Below are 25,620 nucleotides of genomic sequence, written 5' to 3'. Positions count from 1 at the left end.
GCCAGCAAACAGAGCATTACAGTAATCCAGCCTAGAAGTCATAAAAGCATGGACTAGCTTTTCTGAGTTTGAACAACAGGGTTTTTTATTCTGTAGCCAATCAAGTGAGAAAAAAACTTAAGGGGGCTAATAACATTGGCACCAGTGTTAGGGAAAGTTACTTTTAAAAGTAATGCTTTACAACAGGGGTTCTTAAACTTTTTCACTTCGGGGCCCATCTCCTTCTCTGAAAATGTTTTGAAGGCCCACATCCAACATTTTTTCTTATACTAATTGCTCAGAGAAAATGCTAATTTTAAACCTTTATAGGTCAGGAAGTTCTCAGAAGATCACGTTATCTTAAATTATACATTTTAAAGTGCTTTTTTAAAGGTAAATTAAGGCATATTAGGTTAAAAAGTTGTTTTATATATATATATATATATACATATACATATATATATATATATATATATATATATATATATATATATATATATATATATATATAACAACTTTTTAACCTAATACGCCTTCATTTACCTTTAAAAAAGCACTTTAAAATGTATAATTTAAGATAACGTGATCTTCTGAGAACTTCCTGACCTATACATGCTGTATATTTACAGATTAATGAACGTTTAAATCAATGTGTTTCCAACTTTTAAAATCACTTCTCTTCTATGCGTTCAAAATAATGCTCTAAACCCAATTCTTAGCTGAACATTAGATTGAAGGCAAGCGGCAAAGCGACTCGTTGGCTTTTTTAATACAGGTGTCTCTGCTCGCTGGGGTTTGCTCGTCAACAAGCCATTTATCACCTGCTTTTAGTAACGCATGGACTGGCAATCAACTGTATGCGTTTCCACAGAAACTTACCTTTGCCATGTCAACCAACTCCAATGCTGCATAGGAACTGAAATCTTTTTACAGCTATCAGAGCGCTCATGAGATAAAACACATGCGTAACAGATAACAGAGGGTTTTAAATGAACACTTAGTGACCATCAGACTCATTTAAATGTTGTTTTTTGTTTTGTTTTTTTGTTCAGTCATGATGTAAAGGTCAACTGAAGTCCTTGGTTTTCCCTGAAAATTTCCATGTTGATTGTAAATTTGGTGACGCTATTTTGAAATGGTGTTGATTATGTAACTAAGTGGTCACACTTTATTTTATGGCTAATAACAAACACTTAACTAAGGCTTTTAGCTGAATAATCTAATATTTCACTGCTTATTATTATTTATTATGGTTGGTTTAGGTAGGATTAGAAACGCTGAATAAGATCATCCTTTATAAGTACAAATGAACAGCCAATATCTTAATAATAAACAGTAGGGATGTAACAATATTGTAAATACCGTCATACCGCAATAGCAATTTCTTTCAATATAACTGTGGTTGTGACTCAATAAAATCATAGGTCTTTTGGTGAAAAGTTTGCTCAGGCGAATGGAGCGAATTGGAAGTTTCGGAAACTACAATTTTCATCATCCTTTGCGGTCTCTTGTCGCTACAGATCCAGTACCGCAGAAATGGAGGGTGCTGCTAGTAGCGGCAAAGAAAAAGAGCTAAAAATGGTCGAACCTAAAGCGGGTTTTAAATCAGATGTGTGGAAGCATTTTAGTTTCTCTCTGAATAGAAACAAGAAAGAAGAAAAGGTGACAGAAAAAAAGGGTATGCAGGCACTGCCAGACTGGGCTGAAATACAAGTCGGGGAATACGACTAACATGATCGGGATTCTTTTAGTCAAGGGGACAGCAGAACACAGCACACTGCTCAGATTGATGGAGACATTGACTTGTACCACTAAGAGACCTCTATCTCACTCATGGCTTGTCCTTTCGAGTGGTGTTTTTTTTACAAGGTTTAATATTTTTTGTTATTAAAATTGAATAATTTAAGTTCTTGAAAGTTTACAGATGGATTATTTGTATGTCATTGATCTGTTCAGTGTTGAGGTAACCTGAACATTCTAGCCCTTTTTTTGAGTCTCTTCAATAGTTTTGTTTTTCCTTTAAATGATTCAATAAACACGGTACCGTGCCATTCATACCGAGGTATTACCGTATCGTGAAATTTTGATACCGTTACATCCCTAATAAACAGGTAATAATATTGTTAACAGTGAGAATTCCTGAAGTGTTACCAAACACATTATTTTGATGCACAGACACTTTGCTTACTCTAAGGAATTTTGCAAGTACGTGTTCACTTGTTAGGGTAGGGTAGGGTTAGGGGTGGGGTTGGTGTACGCATTAAAACAGCTTACAGGAGGAGGAGCAACAGCTCATGCTCCCCCTCGCTGGAGCTCAGCTCTCCTCAGATGGCTCTGCAGCGAGCACCCTCTTGCTTTTTCCGGGGCTGGGTCAGGTGGGCAGCAGTTTTAGGAGCGAACACCAGACTTCCCTCTCCCCAGACACTTCCTCCAGCTCCTACGGGGGGATCCCGAGGAGTTCCCAGGCCAGCCGAGAGACATAGTCCCTCCAGCGTGTCCTGGGTCTTTCCCGAGGCCTCCTCCTGATTAAACTCCACATTTTGAACTACAATGACTAAATACGTATATTTTCTATGTACGCGATTTAAAAAAAATAATAATAAAATGCTTGAATTTAATGAACCAGCTTTTATGAAGTTGACAATTTCCACAGCGTCATTAAATACAGATAAAAGTTAATCTGGCATGTTTTTCATCGCTAGAGCTTCTTGGTGGATGCTGCAGTGTACCCAGGAAACCAATAGTTTAACTTTTCAGATGAAAGCTATTGCTCCTTTGTGCCTCCTTTTTTCTTCTTCTGCAGTTTTTCCAATTTTCCTTGAAAAAACACCATGTTAACCCGAAACCAATGTAACTGTCACTATATTTGCATTTCTTACTTGACATTTTCTAACTCTGTAGCGTAGGCCTAATTGTCTTCATCAGTACATTTCTGCTGGATTTCTCTGTTCCCGCCTGCCCCTCTTCACCTGACTTTCATCTATGTGTCAGTTGCTCACCTGCCCGGCACGGTGTTTTAGCCATCTGCATCTGTATATAACTGGCAGTTAACCCCTGGGCTGGGTTTTTTAAAAGTAATCCACTAGAATTTTAGACAACGGATTGGATCTAATCTTGAAAATGGGTTTTTCAAAAGAAAAAAAAATGGATTACATAATTGCATTAGTCAAGTAATCTAATCTTGGTTTAGATCCGCATCAAACCTTTAGTCTGGGTTTTTCAGACCTTTTTTTTCTAGGATTTGGATCACTTTGATCCAAAAAATCTAGATTAAACTGATCCCATCAGAAGGGTAGATTCAGCATGGTTTTAATGCCCAAAATGTAATGAAAACTTTAAAAACGTAATAAATAATGCTGTATTTGGATCAAGTAGTGTCTTACAATATATTCTATTTATTCAAAAGATATTAATTGTATTTGTTCATCCATCAGGCTACAGTGATTAGGTAGCTTTAATGTATTCAGCCTTTCAGTATAGCAAAGTAGAAAGAGTTTAGCCTCATAAAATAATCCCCCCAGCTGTCAAAATTGACCAAAAACAATCCATTTTATTTTATTGATATGTATGTTCATATCTACTCATCACAATGGAACTCGAAATGTTACCGTCTGGTCATGGCTTTAGAGGACCAAGCCCAAAAACAGCCAGACACAGGAGAAGTTTCTTTTCTCAGGCCATCTACCTTATGAACAGTTAAATATCCCCCAACTGTGGGGACTTGTACACAGCACCTTTTATCAATATACAATGGGATACTTTCTACATTCGCATTTGTACACAGCACCTTATAACCAGTATATTTATAACAAATCTGTACATACAAAACAACATCCAGATTTCTGGACTAACTGCATCTCTGTTTAATGTTTATCATCTTTTTTCTCATATTTATTTTGTGTTGTCACTTTATGTACACTGGAAGCTTCTATAGCCAAAACAGATTTCTTGTGTGTGTGAAGCACACTTGGCAATAAAACTGATTCTAATTCTAATTCTGAAAATATTTTTGTTTTTAGAATATTTATTAGTGATGCATGCAATGATTACAGAAAAACAAAAAATAAATAAAAATGCAAAGAATGGCAATCACTGATTTTTGAAATCACTTTCAACAATTGCAAAAAGAGACTGAAAGGGCAGAAGCACAGCTTCATCTGGCAGAGGAACAACTGACTCTGACCAAACTGCAGCAAACCAAGGCCAGACTTGAGATCCGCCTCCTAAAAGCTACGTTCTGACAAGCTGCTCTCTCCAGATCAGACGAGGAAGTCTAAAATTATTGTGAAGTTTTTGACATTAAAGGCTCTATTTTGACGGCCCATGCACAAAACGCAGGGCGCAAACGCTTTCAGGGCGTGTCAGAATGCATTTTTGCTGTTTAAAGTATGGGAAAATCCACTTTGCGCCATGGCGCATGGTCTAAAAGGGTTAAGTTTATTTTCTTAATGAGTTATAGGTGTGTTTTGAGAATAAACCAATCAGAGTCTCATCTCCCATTCCCTTTAAGAGCCAGCTGCGTCACGCCCTAAGCGCATTTGCTATTTACATGACGTAAAGTAAGTGTACGTGTAAAAACTGAGCTTTTCATTAACAAGAAAACAGTTAAACAGAGATAAATTATTAACTTTCACTTTCACTCTCGTGGATAGGGAAACCTTTTATGCACAGACATCAATTAGCCTATAAATAATTAATTTTGTTTGTTAAGCGCAAAGATTTGTTTCAAAACTATTTCTAATTTCAGTTCTAATTTCCAGCAAACGAATAAATGAACAGTGTGTTCAAACAACTGAGTTATATCCAAATACACATGCTGTGCCCCATATGGTCTAAAACCTGACAGGTGGACAAATCTAAGCTTGTTTTTAATAAAACAAATATAAATATGGATATAATAAATGAGGCTGCTAATAATAATAACATTATACAAAAGCAAATTGAATGTACTGAAAAAGCCTCCCGAGATGAAGAACGTATGAAGGCAGGGGTTTTTAAATTCATGTTGGCTAGAAATTAATATGTTTTGTAATATTTTAATCATTTATATTTGTATCCTATAAAAATACTTATTATCCTATATATATCCTTAATATTTTATATCTTTTTCACATGTAAAGATATTTGCGTATTGCTCTACATCTTGTGCGTATTAAACAGTGTGTAAGCGAGGCGCACTCTGCGCCAGACAATAGACCGACTTTGTTCTGGTCTAAAGAACAGACTATTTACAGTTTCTCAAAATAGCAGAGCGCCAAAACACGCCTCCTTTTTTAGACCAGAACGCCTACGGGCGTGTTGTAGGTCTCAGATGAGCGGACTGCTCTGGGGGTTTTCTTGTGTTTAGTTTTTGAAAAATGTGTGTGTTTTTATTTCGAATAAAAATAATGTTATTGACCCCACACTGGGTATTCTACTTGTTGCTCTTTACATATCTTTAGTTCTACATTGTGATTTCCTATCCTGTTTGAGCACTGGTTATCCAGATTTAGTGATCCTGAAAAGTTCCTATCTGGATCAGATTGATCCAATCTGATGTTGCTTTGAAAAACTATCTCAAAAAGTAATATGGATTACGTGATCATGGATCACAAAAAAAGGATTACTAAATCCGGATCAATTTTATCTGGATTAAACCTTTAGAAAAACCGGGCCCTGGGCAGCAATCTGGAAGATCATTTATGTACATTGTAAAAAAACAATGGGCCAAGAACAGACCCTTGAGGGACACCCACATTGTTAGAACGCACAGATGACCTCACCACATTGACCCTCACACATTGCTGTCTCCAAATAAGACCCAAGCCACTGTAGGGCTTCTGCTGACATCTTGAACTCTCTTAATTTTATTTTGATTAGCTTATGTTAACGCATGGTGTTTTATAATAAAGTGTTATAGTGAATTCTAAAGACATAAGCATATTTAGTTTTTTAATGCTTTTCAAAGTAGACTGAAATCTTTTCAAAACAACGGCAAATATAATCAACAGGAACGCCTCCTGATGAGCCTGCTGCCCAGAAATGTTGCAATGGAGATGAAGGAGGACTTCCTGAAGCCACCAGAGAGAATCTTCCACAAGATCTACATCCAGCGGCACGACAATGTCAGGTATGAGCGCAAAAGAGATTATTTCAACAATCGATGGAAACCCACACTTACCGAGCATATGAGCGACGAGAGCACTGCATTTACTGACTAGACAGACAGCGTCAAATTCCATTGTACTTAAACTGTAATTGCGAATACTGAATCAGTGAGTCAATAAGAGTCAACAACTCTCCACTCACGCACAGTCGTCTAACTTGCAGAGTCTGGCTCGCAACCAAAGCTGGCACAGCATGTGCGGCGCCCACAGCGCTGGCGCTATCAACTCAAGAGCTGCTCAATTAACCCACACTGCCCACACACGCGCCCAGCAGACACCAATGAGAGAGAGAGAGAGAGAGAGAGAGAGCTGGGGGCAAATTGACACAATAGCAGATACACATACACACATATGGCAGCCCAAAGACCTGCTCCAGCCAAGAGATCTGTGTGTGAAAGATGATGCATTCCAGCAACTTTTCCATGAGCAGATTCAGATCAAAGACCGAGAGTGGGCTGTAAGTGAAAGATCTGTAGAAGATGTTTCGGCTTCAGTTTTGATTCATTTTGAGATGTACTGTAGGTTTAGAGTGAGACATGTTGCAGTACTAATAACTGTAGATCAGTGGTTTCCAAACTCAGAATACCTTCAAAGCAGCTTCAAGATGATTTAATGTGTATGTTTATACTAGTTTTTGTTTCTTTTATTTAACTTTATGGCTACAAAGCTATGGAAAGACCTACTGAAAAATGTAGGACTTTTTTTTTAAACTATTTTGTTTCGTTGTTCTCACTCATTCGTTTCACTCAGCGTTTCTGAACAACTCTCCGTCCACATTACACCGCTGGAAACGCACATCACGTGACACATCTACCCGTATGAGAGCTGTGCTCGTCAAACTGTTCATCAAGGATCTACCGCTGGATCTAATCTCACTATATTTGTTAAACGTGATATTTAATTCATCTTGTTGTCTATATCTAACGACATATTTCCCGACTTTGGTCTTTTAAATCTATTACTTGTTCTCAGGTAATTTGTTTTGGCTGAGCGCAAAGATAAGTTAATATATTAATTTATGTAACCACATACACTGATTCTGCACATTTGACTGATTGCTTGCATTTATTTCCTATATTGTATAAACTTATTGTACTTCTTATTGGACGCCTCAACATTTCTGCTGTCTGTTAAGTTGTTAATAACAAAATGAAAATAGCAGTTCCTTAAGTCATGTTTTTATTTTATTGTTAAAAAAGTGAAACAACATAGCTAGGGTGATGCGAATAAGGTTATAAAGTACTCTGTTTCCTTTTAAGGTTTACCCAACGTGTCCTCTGGAGTTTGTTTGCCATATCAAACTTGCGAAGTCTGACCTTATGAGGAGAGAATGCAGGACTGAACTGTGTGTGTAGGCTACTTAATATTGAGGAAAAAAGCCCTAATCAGAGAGGCGAATGTCTGCAGCCTGACTCCGATTTCAGATGTCTCTGTTTTCCCTCATCCACATTGAGACGGAGCAGCAGCATTTTAGAATAAAAACGGCCTCTTCGATGATTTCAAAATGCTCCGTTTTTGGCACTCGAAAACTCTGGCGTAGTATGGCTGGATGGTGTAACCATAGCAAAACTTATGCTTTTTAAAACTAAAGCGTATTACGGTGTACTCACACTATGTACAGTTGCGTTGAACCGGGCCAAAGCACGCTTGTCCACCCTCCCGTCTCCCCTGAAGGCCCGCACTCACATTACATTTGGGCCTGGGCACGATTACGTCATCGATCCTGCGCTGTTCAGTAAGAAGCGCTCTCGCTCAGCACAGTGGAGATTTCTTCAGTTATATCGCTTTAGTCATTTGATATGCAGTGAAATGCAGTCAAATATTTCGCCGAACAGATAAGCCACTTTTGACGCTCATAAACAACCATAAAGTACTCATGCTGCAGGAATTAGGAGGCTTGTTGAAGGTGTGCAGCTGTCATGCAGTGAGAAGTTTGCGTCTTTAATAAACTATGACGGTTTGCGTTCACTGTTCAGCAATAATGATTAATAAATCCATATGAAACGGTCCCTTAAAAGTCACGTCTCGCTTTCAGTTTCGGGCTTAGGCACGTTTTGCACTCACACACAAGCGTACCGCTCCAAATCCCAAATGAACCGCGCTCACTGCGAGTCAGTGCACTCACACTTCTCAAACAATCCAGGAAACTGGCCTGGGCACGGTTTGGATAGCATAGTGTGAGTAGGCCCTTAGTGTCAACGGGGCCTTAAAGGGCCATTAACCTCTCCCTCCACCCCCTTTGTCTCAGAAGGGCGTTTTCACACCTCTAGTTTGAAAAACCAGGAAAGTAGGTAAGTCCAGCTTTGTTTAGGTGGGAGTGTTAAGTGGCGGGAGAAGGAAGGGTTTGCATGAAAAGGGGAGTTTCATTACAATGCACCACAGCTGATTTTCACAGCAGCAACATAAACACAGACGCAGGGGAGATAGTGATTCGGAGAGCAGCACTTACAGCGAATCTGAGAGCTGTGTGGATTTTCAGTCTGTAATACTGTAGTGATATGACTGTAAACCTAGTAACTAGGTCATTTTGATTAAAGGGCACCTAGGTTACCCCTTTTTTCAGATTTAATATAAGTCTTTTGCGTCTCTAGAATGTGTATATAAAGTTTCAGATCAAAATACCCATCAGATTTTTCATATATATACATATACATATACATATACATATATATATATATATATATATATATATATATATATATATATATATATATATATATATATATATATATATATATATATATACCTTTTACAAGATGCTGTTTTATACAGATTTCCAGCAGGGGGTGGTTTTGTCGTACTGTGCCTTTAAGCCGAGTTCTGCCCGCCCACTGTTTCTACATGCCTCCTTTTTCAGCTGCGTCAGACAACAGACAGACTTAAAGGAAGAAGGTCTCACGTAGCGTTTGTGAGATACTACAGTAAGAACTAACCTTTACTAATCAGTATTGTGAAGTTGCATTGATGAGTCACACACAATATCGTAACAAAGTTAACGCGCACACACACACACACACACACACACACACACACACACACACACACACACACACACACACACACACACACACACAGATACACACGCAGGCAGGCAGACAGACAGAGCGCGCTAAGCTTAGTTAAGGCTAACCTCAAGTACTGTGTGGATATCTGTTATGCTAATGTACAAAATAAACCTGATTTAACTTCCACAAACCGGGATTGAAGCGTCTTCTTTAATAATTGTTCTGACACGTGGCTGTGCTGATGAAGTAAAGCTGAAGTAAAACGCTTTAATTAATTACACACATACTCTGTTTTAAAACACTTTAAACATGTGAAACTTACTCTTGATCACATTTATTGATGATTGCTGATCCTAGCGAACAGAACAGACCTTTTATTCACGGTTGCTTTGCGTATGTCTGTCTGGTCTTGTTGACATATACACGCGACTAATGCGCGCAGCTGTCAATCAATTCGGTGGGCGGGGGGATCGCACACCTACGTAATGATGCGATCGATTTGAAAACAGCTCCAATTGGCCGACCCTTTTTTTGTAGTTAAATTGAAAAAAAAGGACTGGGTGTGTTCATATCATCCTAGTATGACGGTCTATACACTATACCAACACACAGATCTGTCCAAACAGCTTGAAAAGTAGATTTTTTTACCATAGGTGCCCTTTAAGGTATGTCTTTTAAAACTGAAAAAGTACTGCTGATAATACTAACTAACTTTGTTATGTGAATAAACAAAAATCAATGCACATTGATCACACGCTTACCAAATCTGTAGTGACTGGACAATCAACACAATCTGAAACCGCGTCTTTTTTAAACGAAGACAAGTGGCGAGTTTTCTAAGCAAAGTCAGACCTTACTGTCCTAAGTAAATAATTAAAAATCAAGGCATGATCATATTTATTTTGGTAAAATAAGCATTATCTAGAGGCCTTTGCTTTTCATGTAAGCCACTTCTGAAACCAAATGATCAACTAGAAGTCAAGTTATTATTTGTTGTTCCTAAAACATGTCACATTCCCCCATGATATCTGGCTGGTACTTAAGCTCATTCATGTACAAAGCAGAATAAAAGGTCTGTTGTCCTGTGTTTTTCCTCAGCATCCTGTTTGCAGACATTGTGGGTTTCACCAGTCTGGCATCTCAGTGCACTGCGCAGGAGCTGGTCAAACTGCTCAACGAGCTCTTCGGCAAATTTGATGAGCTCGCTACAGTAAGTAAAAACCGTTGACTTGTAAAGTACTGTGAAAAAGATTTAGGCCAGCATTACATTTGCTGTTTGCAACCCAGGCTCATTAGAAATGTGTGGCTTCTCAGCCTTACATATTTTGGTGACATGTAAATTACATTGCTTCAGGTACGTTTCTTTGGAAGTTTCTGATAACAAAACCACTAGAGGGTGCCATCTGGATGTATTTTTCATTTGTTATACATTACTTAATACATTACTAATGTAATGTGCATGTTTTGTTGTACATATAAGATAAGGACTTGTTGTGTAGATTACCGAGACTTAACCACTGACTTAAACACTTCCCAAATCGAACTAATAGAGTTTTCAAAAGCAAATATAACAAAAAGTGCACTGTGATCATTCCGTTTTTTTTAATAACCTTTTTATTTATTTATTTATTTATTTTTTATTTTTTATTTTGGCAGGACAGCCAAGATAAACTGTTCTTTAAACAGGAAAGTAATGGGAATAGAGAATGGAAGAGGATAAGGAAAAGACATTGAGCCGGGAATTGAACCTGGGTCACCGCAAGCACTGTATATGCTAAATGTCTGCAAACTAACCACAAGTGGCAAGGTTTTTATCTTAATACTCCATTGCTTTTTTCATGTTTTTTGGAACCCTGCTTTATTTGATTCAAACCCAAGTGCTTTGCATCACAATTACAACACTTTACAAAATGAGCTAAAGAGCAAACTGACCATGCTAGAAATGTTGTCCAAATGGCGATAGAGTGTAGAAGCGAATGTATTCGATGACCAATCATAGACATCATTAAGTTCATTCATTAATTTTTTCTTTTTTTTTCTGGCTTAGTCCCTTTATTTATCCGTGGTTGCCACAGCAGAATGAACCACCAACTTATCCATCATATGTTTTACAAAGCGGATCACATCATTAAGTTGTTAAGTGGTATTTATTTGGTGCTGTGCATAGAACTGCATTAAAATAATCCCTTATTTTTTGAAAATATGTCTCTTGTGAATATAATTAGAGTATTAACTAAAAAATTGCAGTCATACTTCCCCCTAGTGTTCATTTTACCTAAACAGTGCTGTCAAACGGATGTTGAAATAAGTTTTTGTGGTTTCAGAAAAGTGTAGGTTGAAGCATGTTTCAGCTGAGTCTGTGTTGATATACAGTTGAAGTCAGAATTATTAACCCCCCTAAATTATTCTGCCCCCTGTTCATTTTCCCTCAATTTCTGTTAAACTGAGAAAAGAACAACACTAACAACACTAACAACAGAAGGTAAGATCCAATATGCAGGTTTAATCGTAGTCAGGCAAGCAATAGTGAATGCAATCAGTCTCTGATAGTCCTCAGGTGTTGCGAGTGTAATCAGTCTAGATGAGTGAGCATGAGTGTCTGGGCGAAGTACATGTCTGAATATGTAGTCCAGGAAAAGGCGGAAGTGTAGTCCATGTTATTGTGTGGGCACCAGCGATCTATAGCTGGTTATCGTGACACATACTGTGAAAATCTCCTTACTCTGTTAAACATCATTTGGGAATATTTAAAAAAAGAAAAACAAATTCAAATGGGGGGCTAATAATTCTGACTTCAACAGTGTATACAATTCTTTATCAGTCTCTTTATTGGAGGACAACCAGAAAATACAGGTTAAAATGCAATTAATTTAATTTTCATTATTATTTTTGTTGTTGGTGTAATTGCTTTCTACAAGTGGAAGAAAGAGTTGGAGAGAGATAGAAGAGTCCTTTTGGTCTGTGGTGAAACAGTCGTTGTCCTCATCTGTCTTGCTGGGTTGCTGCGTTTCTGCCAGTGGTGTTGGAAATATTGTCTGAAGTTTTGAAACTGTGAATCCTGAAATACAGTTTTAATCCATTATTCAATTCCTTCTGAAAGCATCTTCTTGGTATTTCATTGGTTTTATTTTTAGTAACACGTTATTTTGATGGTCAGTTAGTAGACTGTCGGCTTAATATCTGTTGATACTGCTCCTTCAACAGACGTTTAACTGACTATAAGATACCCTGCAAGCACATGTCAGCTTACGCTAACCCTAATCCCAACCTAAAAGTCTACTATAATCTAATGAGAATTAGTTAGCATGTAGATGCAATGTTACTTTAATTCTACAAACAGACCATCAAAATAAAGCCTGACCTTATTTTTCAGCATAATAATGATGCCTGGAAGGTACTGAAATTAATAAATAATTACATCATCTCAGAAAACTTCAGCGCAGTCTTTTTAAAGCAGTTTCAGTTTTGTTTGGTGCTTTCATTTTGTTTTGAAAAATATCTTTATTTCCAAATATTGTGCATATATTGTGCACAATATCTTTATTTCCAAATATTGTGCACATATTTCTCATATATTTTTTGTTTGTATCTTAATAAAGGGATATTTACAATGCTGTACTGTATGTGCTGTGAAAAGGAAGGGAGAGCAAATCACATCAGGATGCTTGAGGCATTTGTGGCCATAACTTATATGATTGCTCTCAGTCTGGCGGTGATATGCTAATCGGCATTATAATCATAATTCACATTACTGCTCGCAGCGTCTCACGGAGCCCCTCTGTGCACTGCGGGAGAGAGGAAACATTTGATTAGGAAACAATATTATCATATAGCTAAATCACAGTGGACTGAAGGGTTCTGACCTGCTGAGAAAAATGAATTTACATACAGCACCATTTAGTAGAGACTCTTACATCACATGAACGAATTAATATAAACATTGCATAAGAGTTTACTTGGTGGCACGGTGTCTCAGTGGTTACCACTGTCACCTCACAGTAAGAAGGTACCTGGTTCGATTCTCGGCTGGGCCAGGAGGCATTTCTGTGTGGAGTTTGCATGTTTTTTTGGCCACAAAAAAATATTAAACAGCAAACTACATTTTAGCATTGGTAGTAATAATAATAATAATAATAATAATAATGAAATTAAAAAGCCCCATATTATAAATGAAATAGTGTGATATTTTGGTTGTAGGGTCTCCAAAAACAGTCTAATATGCATGCAAGGTCAAAAAACACTTTCATGGTCTGCATTTATTTTTACCTAATTATCCCAGCGACTCCCATATGAATCGTTCGGCAATTCATTTGTTTCCAAACCCCGCCTAGCTAATCTGTGCTGATTGGACTGATGCCAGCTTGCTGCGATTGGTCGACACTGACAGCCTTCATCGCAAGACTAATCAACAATATAGTAGTCACAGTGCATACACGCTCAGGGCGGGCGCTTCCATAGAGGTGACCTAGGCGGTCGCCTAGGGCAGCAGAATAGAGAGGGCGGTGTCCACGACACTTTCCTCACCACCTGCCCCCTCAGTTATATCCGTTCCTAGGGCGGCTCCGCTATACCTGCCTCACCACCCACGTCCTCAGTTATATCTGCGCCTAGGGTGGCAGAATAGAGAGGGCGGCATCCGCCACACCTCCCTCACCACCCGCTTTCACAGTTATATCAGCTTACGATGGCCATAGCAACGACAAACGGCAGTGGAACGCAAGCTCACAAATGCATTTAATGTTAATTCTGTAAACAAAGCGGCATGCGTTGCGTTTTCAACGTGGCTTTACACGCGATATGAGAATATAAAAAGTTAACAAAATTTGCAAGCTAAAGTAAACAAGGCAACAATTTTAATCGCACTTACTTACACTTGTGAAATGGAGGGAGAAACTGATTAATGATGCACTGATCCATGTTCTGACATAGTCCCTTATAGTCTTTTCTGATCCTTCCTTTAACAAACGGCTGATGAAGTATTTTTTTGTAAGCATGTAGTTTCTAGAAGCACTGCACAAGGCTGGGCTATAATGCTGAGGTATGTTTGCAAAAATAAACCAACCACTGACTCTTCACACAGTTTCATCTTTGGGTTGAGTCTGTGTGTGTGCCTTTATATCTGTGTTAGTGGGCGGGGCCACAGGTTCCATATCTCCTGGGTTTGCGTGCAACTACTGGGCGGGGTTTGTGTTTCGCAAGACAACTCGTTTAAAGCACGAGTCAACTCTTTTATTGATGAATCTACAGTTTTAAACAATGTACACTTATAGATTTAAGCCTTAGCTGGATTTTTCACTTCACTTAGAGCTGTGTTACACACTACATGGAAGACCATTTTCAAAAACCCATAATATGGGCTCTTTAATAATAATAATAATAATAATAATAATAATAGTAGTAATAATAATAATAATAAAACATGTTTAGACTGAAATAAAGACACAGACAATCCAGCTTTGCATCAGAAATCAGAAAATAAAAAAATGTTACATTACTTATTTTGTTTGAATTCACAGGATTACAGTTTTATTGTACTTTTAATCAAATACTGTCTTTATGAGCACAGAAGACTTCTTAAATTGTATGGTGGTGTGTAATTAACCCTTGCCCACTGTTCAAATTAACTACCCTTCTGTTATGTTAGGGATGAAAACATCCATTAAATTAAACTGCTGTAAAAGTGCATCAGATACATATTTTCTTCATTTTTTTTTTCATAAATCTGTCAATCAACCTCAGCCCTGATCAAAGCTACTAAATTGTTTAGAAAATTACAGGATTTTTACTCTTTAATTGCCAAGCTCACCGATGATATCACTGATTTTGTGGGGAAAAAACAAATAAAATGACGTGTTTTAAATATAAAAAGTAATTGTGGACTGTTTTTTTTTTTTTTCTTGGACATGTGAAAGATTAGTAACAACATTGGCTTTGATGCATTGTTAGATTGTTTTTTTTTCTGTTGGTGGCTGTTTTTTTGCTCTATTGATCTCCTTTATAACCACATTTAATGGTGGATAAATACCCAAGCCTCTGATTTTATGATCCAGGCGCGAAAGTCCAAAGCGCAGGGCGCAAAAGCATTAAGGGTGTTTCAGAATCCACTTTTGCTGTTTTAAGGACAGAAAAATCTGCATGGTCCAACAGGTTTGAGCTTATTCTCTTAATGAGTTATAGGTGTGTTTTGAGAATGAACCAATCAGAGTCTCATCTTATGTTCCCTTTAAGAGTGGGTTGCGTCGGCCATAGCACATTTGTTATTTACATGATGAACTTTGTAAATGGAAAAACTGAATACACATGCTTTTTCTGATATGTGTGGAGAAATCTAAGCTTGTTTTAAATAAAACAAATATAAATCTGCATATAATAAATAATACTGCTAATAATAATAACATTATACAAAAGCAAATTGTCATGAATAAACTAAAAAAGTCCCCCGAGATGAAGAAGGCATTGAGGCGGGGGATTTTATATTTATGTAGGCTAGAAAATAAACATTTTTGTAATATTTTAATCCTTTAATTCTTTTTCATTTGTGAACATATTTGTGTATTGCTGTACATCCTGTATGTATTAAGCAGTGTGTCAGCGAGGCGCACAAATAACTCGCTCTGCACTGGACTTTAGACCTCCTCTAAGCTGGTCTATTGAACAGACTATTTTAGTTCCTCAAAATAGCAACGCGCCAGCAGGACACCTCCTTTTTTGGAACAGAACAACTATGGGCCCACAAATGAGCGCAAATGCATTTGGCATTTAAACAGCGTGGTGCAAAACGTCAAAACGATTGCGCCAAGCTGAAATTAGCAAACAACATTTGCGTCACGCCTTGCGCCGGGGGTATGATAGGGCCCCTAAAAAAAAAAGTTGTTTTTGTTTACTCCATGTAGCTCTGAGAGCTGAGATATATATTTAGATTTTCTTAGACACATCAAGGAAAGGGTGTAAAGGGCTCTCTCACAGACCAACATACACACACTTTAAGTTGCTGCTACCCACATAACAAAATTTCTCTGGCCCAGCTCTGGCCCACACATTCAGGTTTTGCTTGGCCCACATGCCGCAGTGAATTACGGTACATGACTGGACCAAATCTGGCTTCCAGACAAGGGCCAAACTCAGACCATATCTCAGCCAAGTTAATAGTCTCAGCCAAGTTAATAACTCATAACTGGGCCTGAACTGGGCCAGATAGGTTGGTGTGTCACGATTGCAATGAAATTGATAAACCCATGGAGTGATACGCTTTAGGCACACTATGGGCACGCTTTTCCTCAAAGTGACCTGATTGGTAGAATTTTTTTTCTTTACTCAAAAATGATTTTAGTGTATTTTAAATGTGGGTCAAGACTGGCCAAACTCACATGGCCCACTTTCAAATTTTTAAATCTGGGCCAAATACTACGTTTTTCATCTGGCCCAAATCTTGTGTGCCGCCTTAAAGACGGTGCCACCTCTGCCAAACCCGGGCCATGTTTGGCCCACATGCTGTATGCCAGTGCCGGATGAATGCCTGCTGTGCCAGCTTTATGCCAAATCTGGGCCAGAATTCTTTGCTACTAGGTTACCATCCATATAAAATCCAGAAACAGCTTTGAAAAAAAAAAAAAAAAAAAAAGCTTTAAAGCTCTAAAGGGTTAATGGGGCCAACTGATGATCAACAGTAAAAATTGCTAATTTTACATCTTCTCAAAAGGGAACACTACCATCAAAAATGCATGATTATATGGTGTCATGGTTTTGTAATAAAAAAATGTGGTTATAATGAAAGTCAATGGGGCAAAAACAGCCACCAACAATAAATTAGGGAGAGAAAAAAAGAAAATTAATCAAAAACAATGCATCAAAGGCAAAATAAGATTGGTCCCCAAAAATAATGTTGCTAGCTGAAACACAGAAAAAGTTCTAGCCAAATTAAGTCACAAGATCACCCCAAATTAGATGAAAACATCCCCAACTGTACACAACGGTTAAGTTTTTGATTAAAAATATTAACATTTATGCTGACTATAAAACCGAATATGCTGACTGCTCTGACTATAAGGCAAAGCATATTAAATCAGTTTTTTAAAGACCTTTAATGGCATAAACAACCCTTTTTCTACTTCATGGAAACCATGCACAGATTTATCAAGTAAACATGAACTGAATAAACAAATGCAAAAATAGCTGAGGAAATCATAACAGGATCCCGAGAACTTTAACAGGCTCGAAAAACAGAGTGGTACAATAACAAAGCCAGACACCACACAACATGAGGGCTAAAAATACACACAGTGACTAATGATTAAAAAGACACACCTGAGAGTAATCAAGGCAATGAACCAATGCCAATGACAGAACTGAAAACACCCTGGAAGTGAGACCAATGAAAACAACACATGAAGCAGAGCAAACAGGACTATGGTAAATACTGTATGCACTGTAAAAAAAATGTTACCTACTGCCTTAAATTTTTTTAACTTGAATCAACATTTATATGTGTTTTAAAGGTTCCAGAACAAACTGCATTTTAAAGATGATATCTGATTTTCTTTAATATTCACAGAGCGAAATTGCCTGAGACAGGTTATCACAGAGGTTTAATAGAAGGTTAGAGGCTTGTTCAGATCCCTAACATAATAATAGAGATGCTTGTCTTAGCAAACACCGGTAAATATTTCAGCAGCTCCTGACAGTAAATGCTAAACTACCGCTCCTGACAGCTCTGATTGCGTTTGCACTTTTCAAAAACGCTGCCTTAGATCAAGCATTCCTTCCATGTGGAACAACTATAAATCACAACAGCAGCTTTCACTAGAGGTATTTGCAGTATGTAGATTGTGGATTGGAATTATTTAGACCACAGTAAGTCATAACCGTGCTGCATTGTTAGATAAGAGCTCCACATCTTCACTTTCCTCCAGCGTCTTCACAGCTTAGTTTGTCTGTCTGAATCCCCAAGTCAGCAAGTGTAAATCTTGACCAAATACAGCCTGTTCCAGAGAAAAGCAAAGCTTTCTGGGAAATGCAGAGCTCTTGTCACGAAAACACAAAAAAACTTTCTTCAAGTTTGACATTAGTTTGAAATTCAGGCAACAGTTGGAAATGACTGGCACAGATGGTGTGTGTGTGTGTGTGTGTGTGTGTGTGTGTGTGCGTGATGTTAGGTTTCCCTTCTGCCCTGTGGTGCCAGATGGTGCATCTCTAATGAAATAGAGCAATCGATCTGTTTGACTTTCTTCTTTTCAGTCTTTCTGTTTGTCTCTAAAGTGTCTCATTGTTTTGGTGAGTAAATGTGGAGGGTCTAATCCTGATTTATTTGTGTAACGTTGTGAAAATCAGTCTCTGTATCTATTTTAGTGGCAAATTTGTGGAGAAAATTCCAGATGTGAGCCAAATCTGTTCTTGAAAACTCTAGATAGAAACTCATACGGTGTTTTCTCAGTCGCTTTGGTGAATATCTGGAGAGGGATCTGGCTGCAGACTCGGTGCAGATGCAATCTGAGCTGTATGCAATGCTTTTGAATGGGCTCACCTAACCCCAACCTTAACCCTACCTATCACAGTGACATCACTGTCACTATTGAGTTTATTGTGTTTGACATTGCATCTCTGAAAGATGCAATCTCAGCTAGCATCATAACGGCTGCATCCAGATACTATTAGCATTTCTCAGATCAGAATTGAGATTTGCAAAACAAGAAGTGCATTTCTCAAAACAACGCATACAATTAGCAAAACGCCATCAATGACCTGCAAAAGCCGGTTTCTTAAAACTAAATGTCTGTGTCAATGAACGTGTCAGCTGCACCTTTATTAGAAATAGTCAAGATTCACCTTGGAGAAAACTGTAGACAGATTTAGAAAAGAAAGTCCAATGGAAATGTATAGGAAAATGCATTATGACAATATATTATGACAACTTGTTCAGTCAGGCGAAGCAGTGGTGCAGTAGGTAGTGCTGTTGCCCCACAGCAAGAAGGTCGCTGGTTCGAACCTTGGCTCAGTTGGCGTTTCTGTGTGGAGTTTGCATTTTCTCCCTGCCTTTGCATGCCTTTGGTTTCCCCCACAGCCCAAAGACATGCGGAACAGGTGAATTGGGTAAGCTAAATTGTCTGTAGTGTGTGTGTGAATGTGTGTGTGGATGTTTCCCAGAGATGGGTTGCAGCTGGAAGGGCAACCGTTGCGTAAAAACTTGCTGGATAAGTTGGCGGTTCATTCCGCTGTGGCGACCCCGGATTAATAAAGGGACTAAGCCGACAAGAAAATGAATGAATGAATGAATGAATGAAGTTGTTCAGCCATTTTGCATGTAAAAACGTATCCATGAACAAAGGATTAAATATTGCGGGGGTGAGACTATTCGACAGACACCAAAACAATACATTTTGATCAACATGACATAATCAACTGCTAATGTAGGAAAGATCAGAGCATGGATGTACAAAAGCTTTTGCGACTTGTTCAAAGGAATGAGAAACTGCCTTATTTGAAGTAACACCATGATGTGAAGATTGAACAGGACAATTTGAAATCTAATCTGAGAAATGTACCAAAGTAATTGAGAAAAACTGTAAAAGCATGGGGTGGGTAGAATGTTATTTTTTTCAGTTTTTGAAGACGTGTGTGCTCATTTAGGTTGCACTTGCCTTCATCAAAATAACAGTAAAATAGTAATATCAGTTTAGAATAACTGCTATATATTTTAATATATTTTCAAACGTCATTTATTTTTGCAGTGCAAATTGAAAATTCTGCATCAATAGGCTAGTCCAGTCTATAGTGCCACATGGTCCTGCTCAAATCTTTCTTTTGTTTGTTTATTTGTGGCAAAATAATTTATTTCTTAATGTTGTTTTTTACATTTGATTATTTTGTGTGTGTGTGTGTGTGTGTGTGTGTGTGTGTGTGTGTGTGTGTGTGTGTGTATATATATACACACAGTTGAAGTCAGAATTATTAGCCCTCCTGAATTAATTTTTGCCCAATTTCTGTTTAACGGAGAGAAGAGTTTTTCAACACATTTCTAAACATAATAGTTTTAATAACTATTTTTTATTAATTGATTTTATTTTATCTTTGTCATGATGACAGTAAATAATATTTTACTAGATATTTTTCAAGACACTTCTATACAGCTTAAAGGGACATTTAAAAGCTTAACTAGGTTAATTTAGTTAACTAGGCAGGTTAGGGTAATTAGGCAAGGTAATGTGTAATGCTAATGTGCTCTGTAGACTATCGTAAAAATATAGATTTAAGGGGCTAATAATATTGACCTTAAATGAGTTTAAAAAATTTAAAACTCCTTTTATTCTAGCTGAAATAAAACAAATAAGACTTTCTCCAGTAAAAAAAAAAAAATATCAGACATACTGTGAAAATTTATTTTCTCTGTTAAACATAATTTGGGAAATATTAAAAAAAAAAAAAATACAAAGGGGGGCTAATAATTCTGACTTCAACTTACATTTATTTATCTATTTTGTTTATTTATTTATTTTATTTTATTTTTTGCTCGTTTAAACCACTGATTTAAAATGAGCTGAAACAACACATTTCTTAAGATTTTATTGGGACAACTTATTTTTTATGTTAAATCCACATAAACTTGTTAAAAGTGTTACGTTAACTTAATCAATTTGTGTTGGGACAACATGAATGAATTATGTGGAACCCTGCATTTTTTTTTTTTACAATTTCAAATTTTTGGAAACTGACTATTTGATAAACAGAAGCATTAAAATGACACATTTATTCTCTTTTGTAACATTATAAAATACTTTACAATTGCTTTGAAACAAAGTAATGTGTCATTTCAATTATAATCTTTAAACATGCAGAAAGTTTAATATCTTAAGTTTTTTTCAAAGCTGATAGATAGATTGATAGTATCGCACTCCAGATGTGCACATTCGCATGATATTTAAAATTAAACTACTCAGATGGCGCTCTGTAGTGCGGCAGAAATATGAACAGTGTCCTGAGTCGTGGCTAGGCGCCCCGATCAGCCCCTGACTTGCGGCGCCACTGTGTGTGTAACCTGATAGAAACCTATGTTTAGAATTCTTAAATGCAAGTTACTGTGTGGTGCTACATGGCGCGTGTGTGACCCCCCTTATCTCAAAAAGCCATACTTAAATAGATTGGTTATTTATGTATTTAGGTTTCAGGTTACCAACTTTTTTGCCAATCCAGGCTCATTCTGATTATCTACCTCTATATACATTTCTGGAGAGTGCTAAATATGCCCCAGAAGGTAAATTTTTTTGCAGTTTTTGTTTTCGCAAATGCACCAGAGGCGGCTGTGTACGCTTTTTCAGATCTCAAATTTCTTTCGCGAGTGCCATTTGCATCTGCTGTTCTCATGTAAATCCACTAGAGGCCGCTGTCGACTGACTGACCGACCAAGGCGCCCACCAATCCCCTTTTGTAAACACAAGCCATGGTGTTTTAAAAAGCACAGATTAACCAGAATCCACTCACTTCCTTAAACCTAACCGACAGTGTTTTCAAAAGTAATCCAGAAAAAGAAAAGCCCTGTCCTGATTTTTTACCACGTTTTCAGATTTTACCACATTCTCACCCTGTTGTTTTCTTGTTTATTTATTTTTTTGGCTTTTTTCCTACCTTCTTTCTGGAACCATTCTTAATCTGACTCGAACCCTATCGTCACGGTCAACTATGCGTCTCAAATTCTCAGACGTACATGGCGAGCAAACTGGACAAACTGGTAACATTAGAAAAGCCATCCACACAGAGGTAAGTGGTCAGCTGGTAAGCACGAAAAGGAACGCCCTCATACCACCCTTTAGCGTTCATTTTAAAGACAAAATGCAACCATACGTACTTCTGGCTACATAATTTGCGATCTCCAGAAATGTATACAGGGCTACGTTTTCATAATGAGCCTATGTTGTGTTTTGCAGTCCATGGTCACATATTTGCCATGTTTATTGTCCCGCTTCAGTCTGTCCCAGCGGTTTCTCTGGAAAGTCTCCCATCATGTTGTTTGTGTGTTTGATTGTCAGGAAAACCACTGCCGGAGGATCAAGATCTTGGGCGACTGTTATTACTGTGTGTCTGGCCTGACTCAACCCAAAGCAGACCACGCACACTGCTGTGTAGAGATGGGTCTGGACATGATCGACACCATCACGTGAGATCCCATTCCGTCTCAACAACTAGCATCTTCTCACACATGTATATTTCAAAGCTCTAGTGATTTTATTTGTGTGTGTGTGTCTGTGTGTGTGTATGTGAGAGAGAAAGAGAAACCCGCTGCACTATATTTCTTTCTCTGCTCTGAATTCTGAGGCTGCTTTTACTGCTGCAGTCTCTTATCACCTCACACAGGTGCTAGAATATTCACACACACTCACACATGCACACACATGCACACACACGCACTCACTGTCTCACATTAGTGTAGATCTCCTGCTTTGTGCTGGTAGCAAACAGAGAAGAAATTCCTCCTGTCAAAGCCTCATCTTTCTCTCTCTCACTCTCTCTCTCTCTCTTATTCTCTCTCTTCAATCATCAGATCCGGCATTATAGTGAGGGATGAGGAGAGAATAAGGAGCTTTCGAAAAGGAAGCAAAAAAAAAAGAAAAAAAAAGAAAGAAAGCCTGACTCTATTTTTCGAGATGGAAATGTATAGCGTTCAGGGTTCCCACTCTCTTTTTTACCATTGAATTTAGATGAGTTTTCTAGAGGTCCTCTGGTGCTGCTTGAAATGTTTTTGGTCATTTGGTGTGGTGATTTTATCCATTATAAATGTTTGCAGATGGTGTTGTGATTTGATTTATACATTTTGTTTAATTAAATTTGTTTTGACAAATTAAACAATAATCAAAATGTCATATTTTTCTGGTGGAAGAAATGATGGTAGAAAATGATGGTAAAATAAATAAATAAATAAATAAATAAGTAAATAAATAAATAAATAAATAAATAAATAAATAAATAATGTATGAATAAATAAATTAATTAATAAATGTAATAATAATGAAAATAAAACCTCACCTTCTCTTAAAAAAAGAAGTTAATTTCTTCCTTTATTAAGTCAAAACAAATAAAGGTTTAATGGAAAAAATGCTGGAGTGTTCTCTATTTTGTGGATTTTACAGTGCTCAGTGGTTTGAACTTCCAAAAATTGCAGTTTTTCAGAAAATTTGCAATGCGTCCAGTCAATGAATAAGAGTTAGAGTCTATGAATAAGAAAGAAAGAAAGTGAAGAAAACGAAATGGCTATCAGCCATATTCTTTTTAACCACAAAAGCTTGTCTGGCTTAAAGTGGCTCTGGGAAGGTGTTTTTGAGGGGGGGCAATCATTTGACCAAAATGACCGATCATTTCGGTAGACTCTTTTTCCTCGACTGGGATTGTGTAGAGCCCCTTGAAGCTGCATTGAAACCGTAATTTGGAAGTTCAAAAGACTGAGCACAATTGAAGTCTGTTATATACTGTAGAGGGAAAAAATCATGCCTATTTTTCTTTTGGACTGTAGAACAACATAGAAAGAAAGTAACCTAATTAAAACGGTATGTGTAAAAAAATGATAAATGTTTACTGTGTGATGTTCACTGTATAAGGTTCGCTATACAAATAAATTTGAACTTTGTTCTATGAAGATTTCTTGTCAATATTCTGCTGTAAATCTATCTAAAAACATCAAAATATATAATAAATAAATAATTGATTGATTAGAAATGTGCTCTTCTAAGCACTTTAAAAGTGATTTTCTCAAAATTGTAATTTTTTAACTCTCAGATTTCAGATATTATAGTTGTATCTCAGATAAATATTCTAACAAACCACACATCAGTAGAAAGCTCATTTATTAATCTTTTTTTTTTGTGATGTATAAATCTCTGTTTCAAAAAATGACACTTATAACTGCTATTGTGGTCCTGGCTCATAAATGAAACAATTCTATAGTCATAAATGAAACACTTCTAGACATGAAATGATCCTTGAAACATTTAAACCTATTCTTTGTACAATTAACTTAAGCTTAGTCTGATTCTGTTCAATGAACAACTGATGGACAGAGAAAATAAATACTAATTATTATATGTTTTGCTTCATTAAAACTTTTTAAAGAGATCTGTTATTGCATGTTTCATCCTTGCTGCTTTCCATTCACTAAAGCTAAACACAACTGCTACTTTGGTTTCTTTAAATTTAAAAAACATTGTTTTAATTTGAAAAGTTGTTTCATAGCAAATTAAACATCGTTTGCCTTTCACACCTTCTTTTGAAAGGTATAACTTTTTAGTAGTAATGGGAGTGCAGAATGTAGGTATGCTTGTCAAAATAGAGCAGCCACAACCATACAGTAAATCTTTTTTATATATGTGTGTGTGTATGAACAGGTCTGTGGCAGAGGCGACTGAGGTGGACTTGAACATGCGTGTTGGTTTGCACACAGGCCGTGTGCTGTGTGGTGTTCTGGGGCTCCGCAAATGGCAGTATGACGTCTGGTCCAATGATGTTACACTGGCCAACATGATGGAGGCAGGAGGACTGCCCGGGTCAGTCTCAACGTTAATGCAATTCCTTATAAACTTGCATAGAGACCACTGAAAAAGTCTTCAGCCACTAAAATATATATTTTGTGTGTGTGTGTGTTATTAGGAAATATCAATTTCAATTTCAAAAAATGATGTGACTTAGGACCACAGAACTATTTTTGTAGGAATAACCAAAAATACATTACGAGTCAAAATGATCACCTTTTCTGCATGAAACATCTTCAGAGTATTAAGTAAAGATCATTTTCAATGAAGATATTTTCTCTTCTCAAAAAAGTTCTAGCACAAATATATGCTAATTATTTTTTGATTTGTAATACTCGTTACTGAGCACTTCAGTTGAACAACTTCATACATTTGTTCATTTTCTTTTCGGCTTAGCTCCTTTATTAATCTAGGGTCGCCACGGCGGAATGAACCGCCAACTTATCCAGCAAGTTTTTACGCAGCGGATGCCCTTCCAGCCGCAACCCATCTCTTGAAAACATCCACACACCCATTCACACTCATACACGACAGACCCTTTAGCTTACCCAATTCACCTGTACCGCATGTCTTTGGACTGTGGGGGAAACCGAAGCACGCAGAGGAAACCCACGCAAACGCAGGGAGATTACGCAAACTCCACACAGAAACGCCAACTGACCCAGCTTAACCTGTTAGCCAGCACTCAATTTTGGGGATTTACACCTACCTAACTGTAAATAGTAACAGCTCCTGACTCCAGTAAGCTACAAACACAAATTATGTATTATTGGAAAGAAGACACTTTGAGTTTTACTGTGGTAAAAGGAGAAGTTACATTTTAAAAAATATAAAAGTTATACATTGTGAAGTCCTGAGGAAAAAAAAATTGTGTTTAATATTAGTTTTCCATATAGAAACACTGGAAAACATTAATGTAATGTCCTAGAGAAAATATGACTTGAAAGCCAAGCATTTCATGAGTTTAAATTTGATGAAGATAGC

The 25,620-nt window shown here is 37.3% G+C and overlaps 3 protein-coding genes across 4 annotated transcripts in view; 2 read left to right on the top strand and 1 right to left on the bottom strand.

Annotated features, from left to right (window-relative positions):
• Positions 1 to 25,620, bottom strand: part of dsg2.2 (desmoglein 2, tandem duplicate 2) — a 713,230-nt gene that overhangs the window by 406,727 nt on the left and 280,883 nt on the right. The window lies entirely within an intron of this gene.
• The window catches only part of usp24 (ubiquitin specific peptidase 24), a 746,345-nt gene that overhangs the window by 612,381 nt on the left and 108,344 nt on the right, over positions 1 to 25,620 (top strand). The window lies entirely within an intron of this gene.
• adcy1a (adenylate cyclase 1a) overlaps positions 1 to 25,620 on the top strand; it is a 106,782-nt gene that overhangs the window by 27,044 nt on the left and 54,118 nt on the right. Inside the window, 4 exon segments of one of the 2 annotated variants that reach the window (NM_001168349.1) lie at positions 5,970 to 6,088; positions 10,229 to 10,340; positions 22,147 to 22,274; positions 24,493 to 24,651. In NM_001168349.1, the coding sequence (NP_001161821.1) occupies positions 5,970 to 6,088; positions 10,229 to 10,340; positions 22,147 to 22,274; positions 24,493 to 24,651 (518 nt within the window). 2 annotated transcript variants of the gene reach the window in all.

Source organism: Danio rerio, chromosome 20 (genome assembly GCF_049306965.1).
Source record: "Danio rerio strain Tuebingen ecotype United States chromosome 20, GRCz12tu, whole genome shotgun sequence".
Taxonomy (NCBI): Eukaryota; Metazoa; Chordata; class Actinopteri; order Cypriniformes; family Danionidae; genus Danio; species Danio rerio.
The sequence above is the reverse complement of the archived record's forward strand: the minus strand, read 5'-3'. Positions and strand labels throughout refer to the sequence as shown.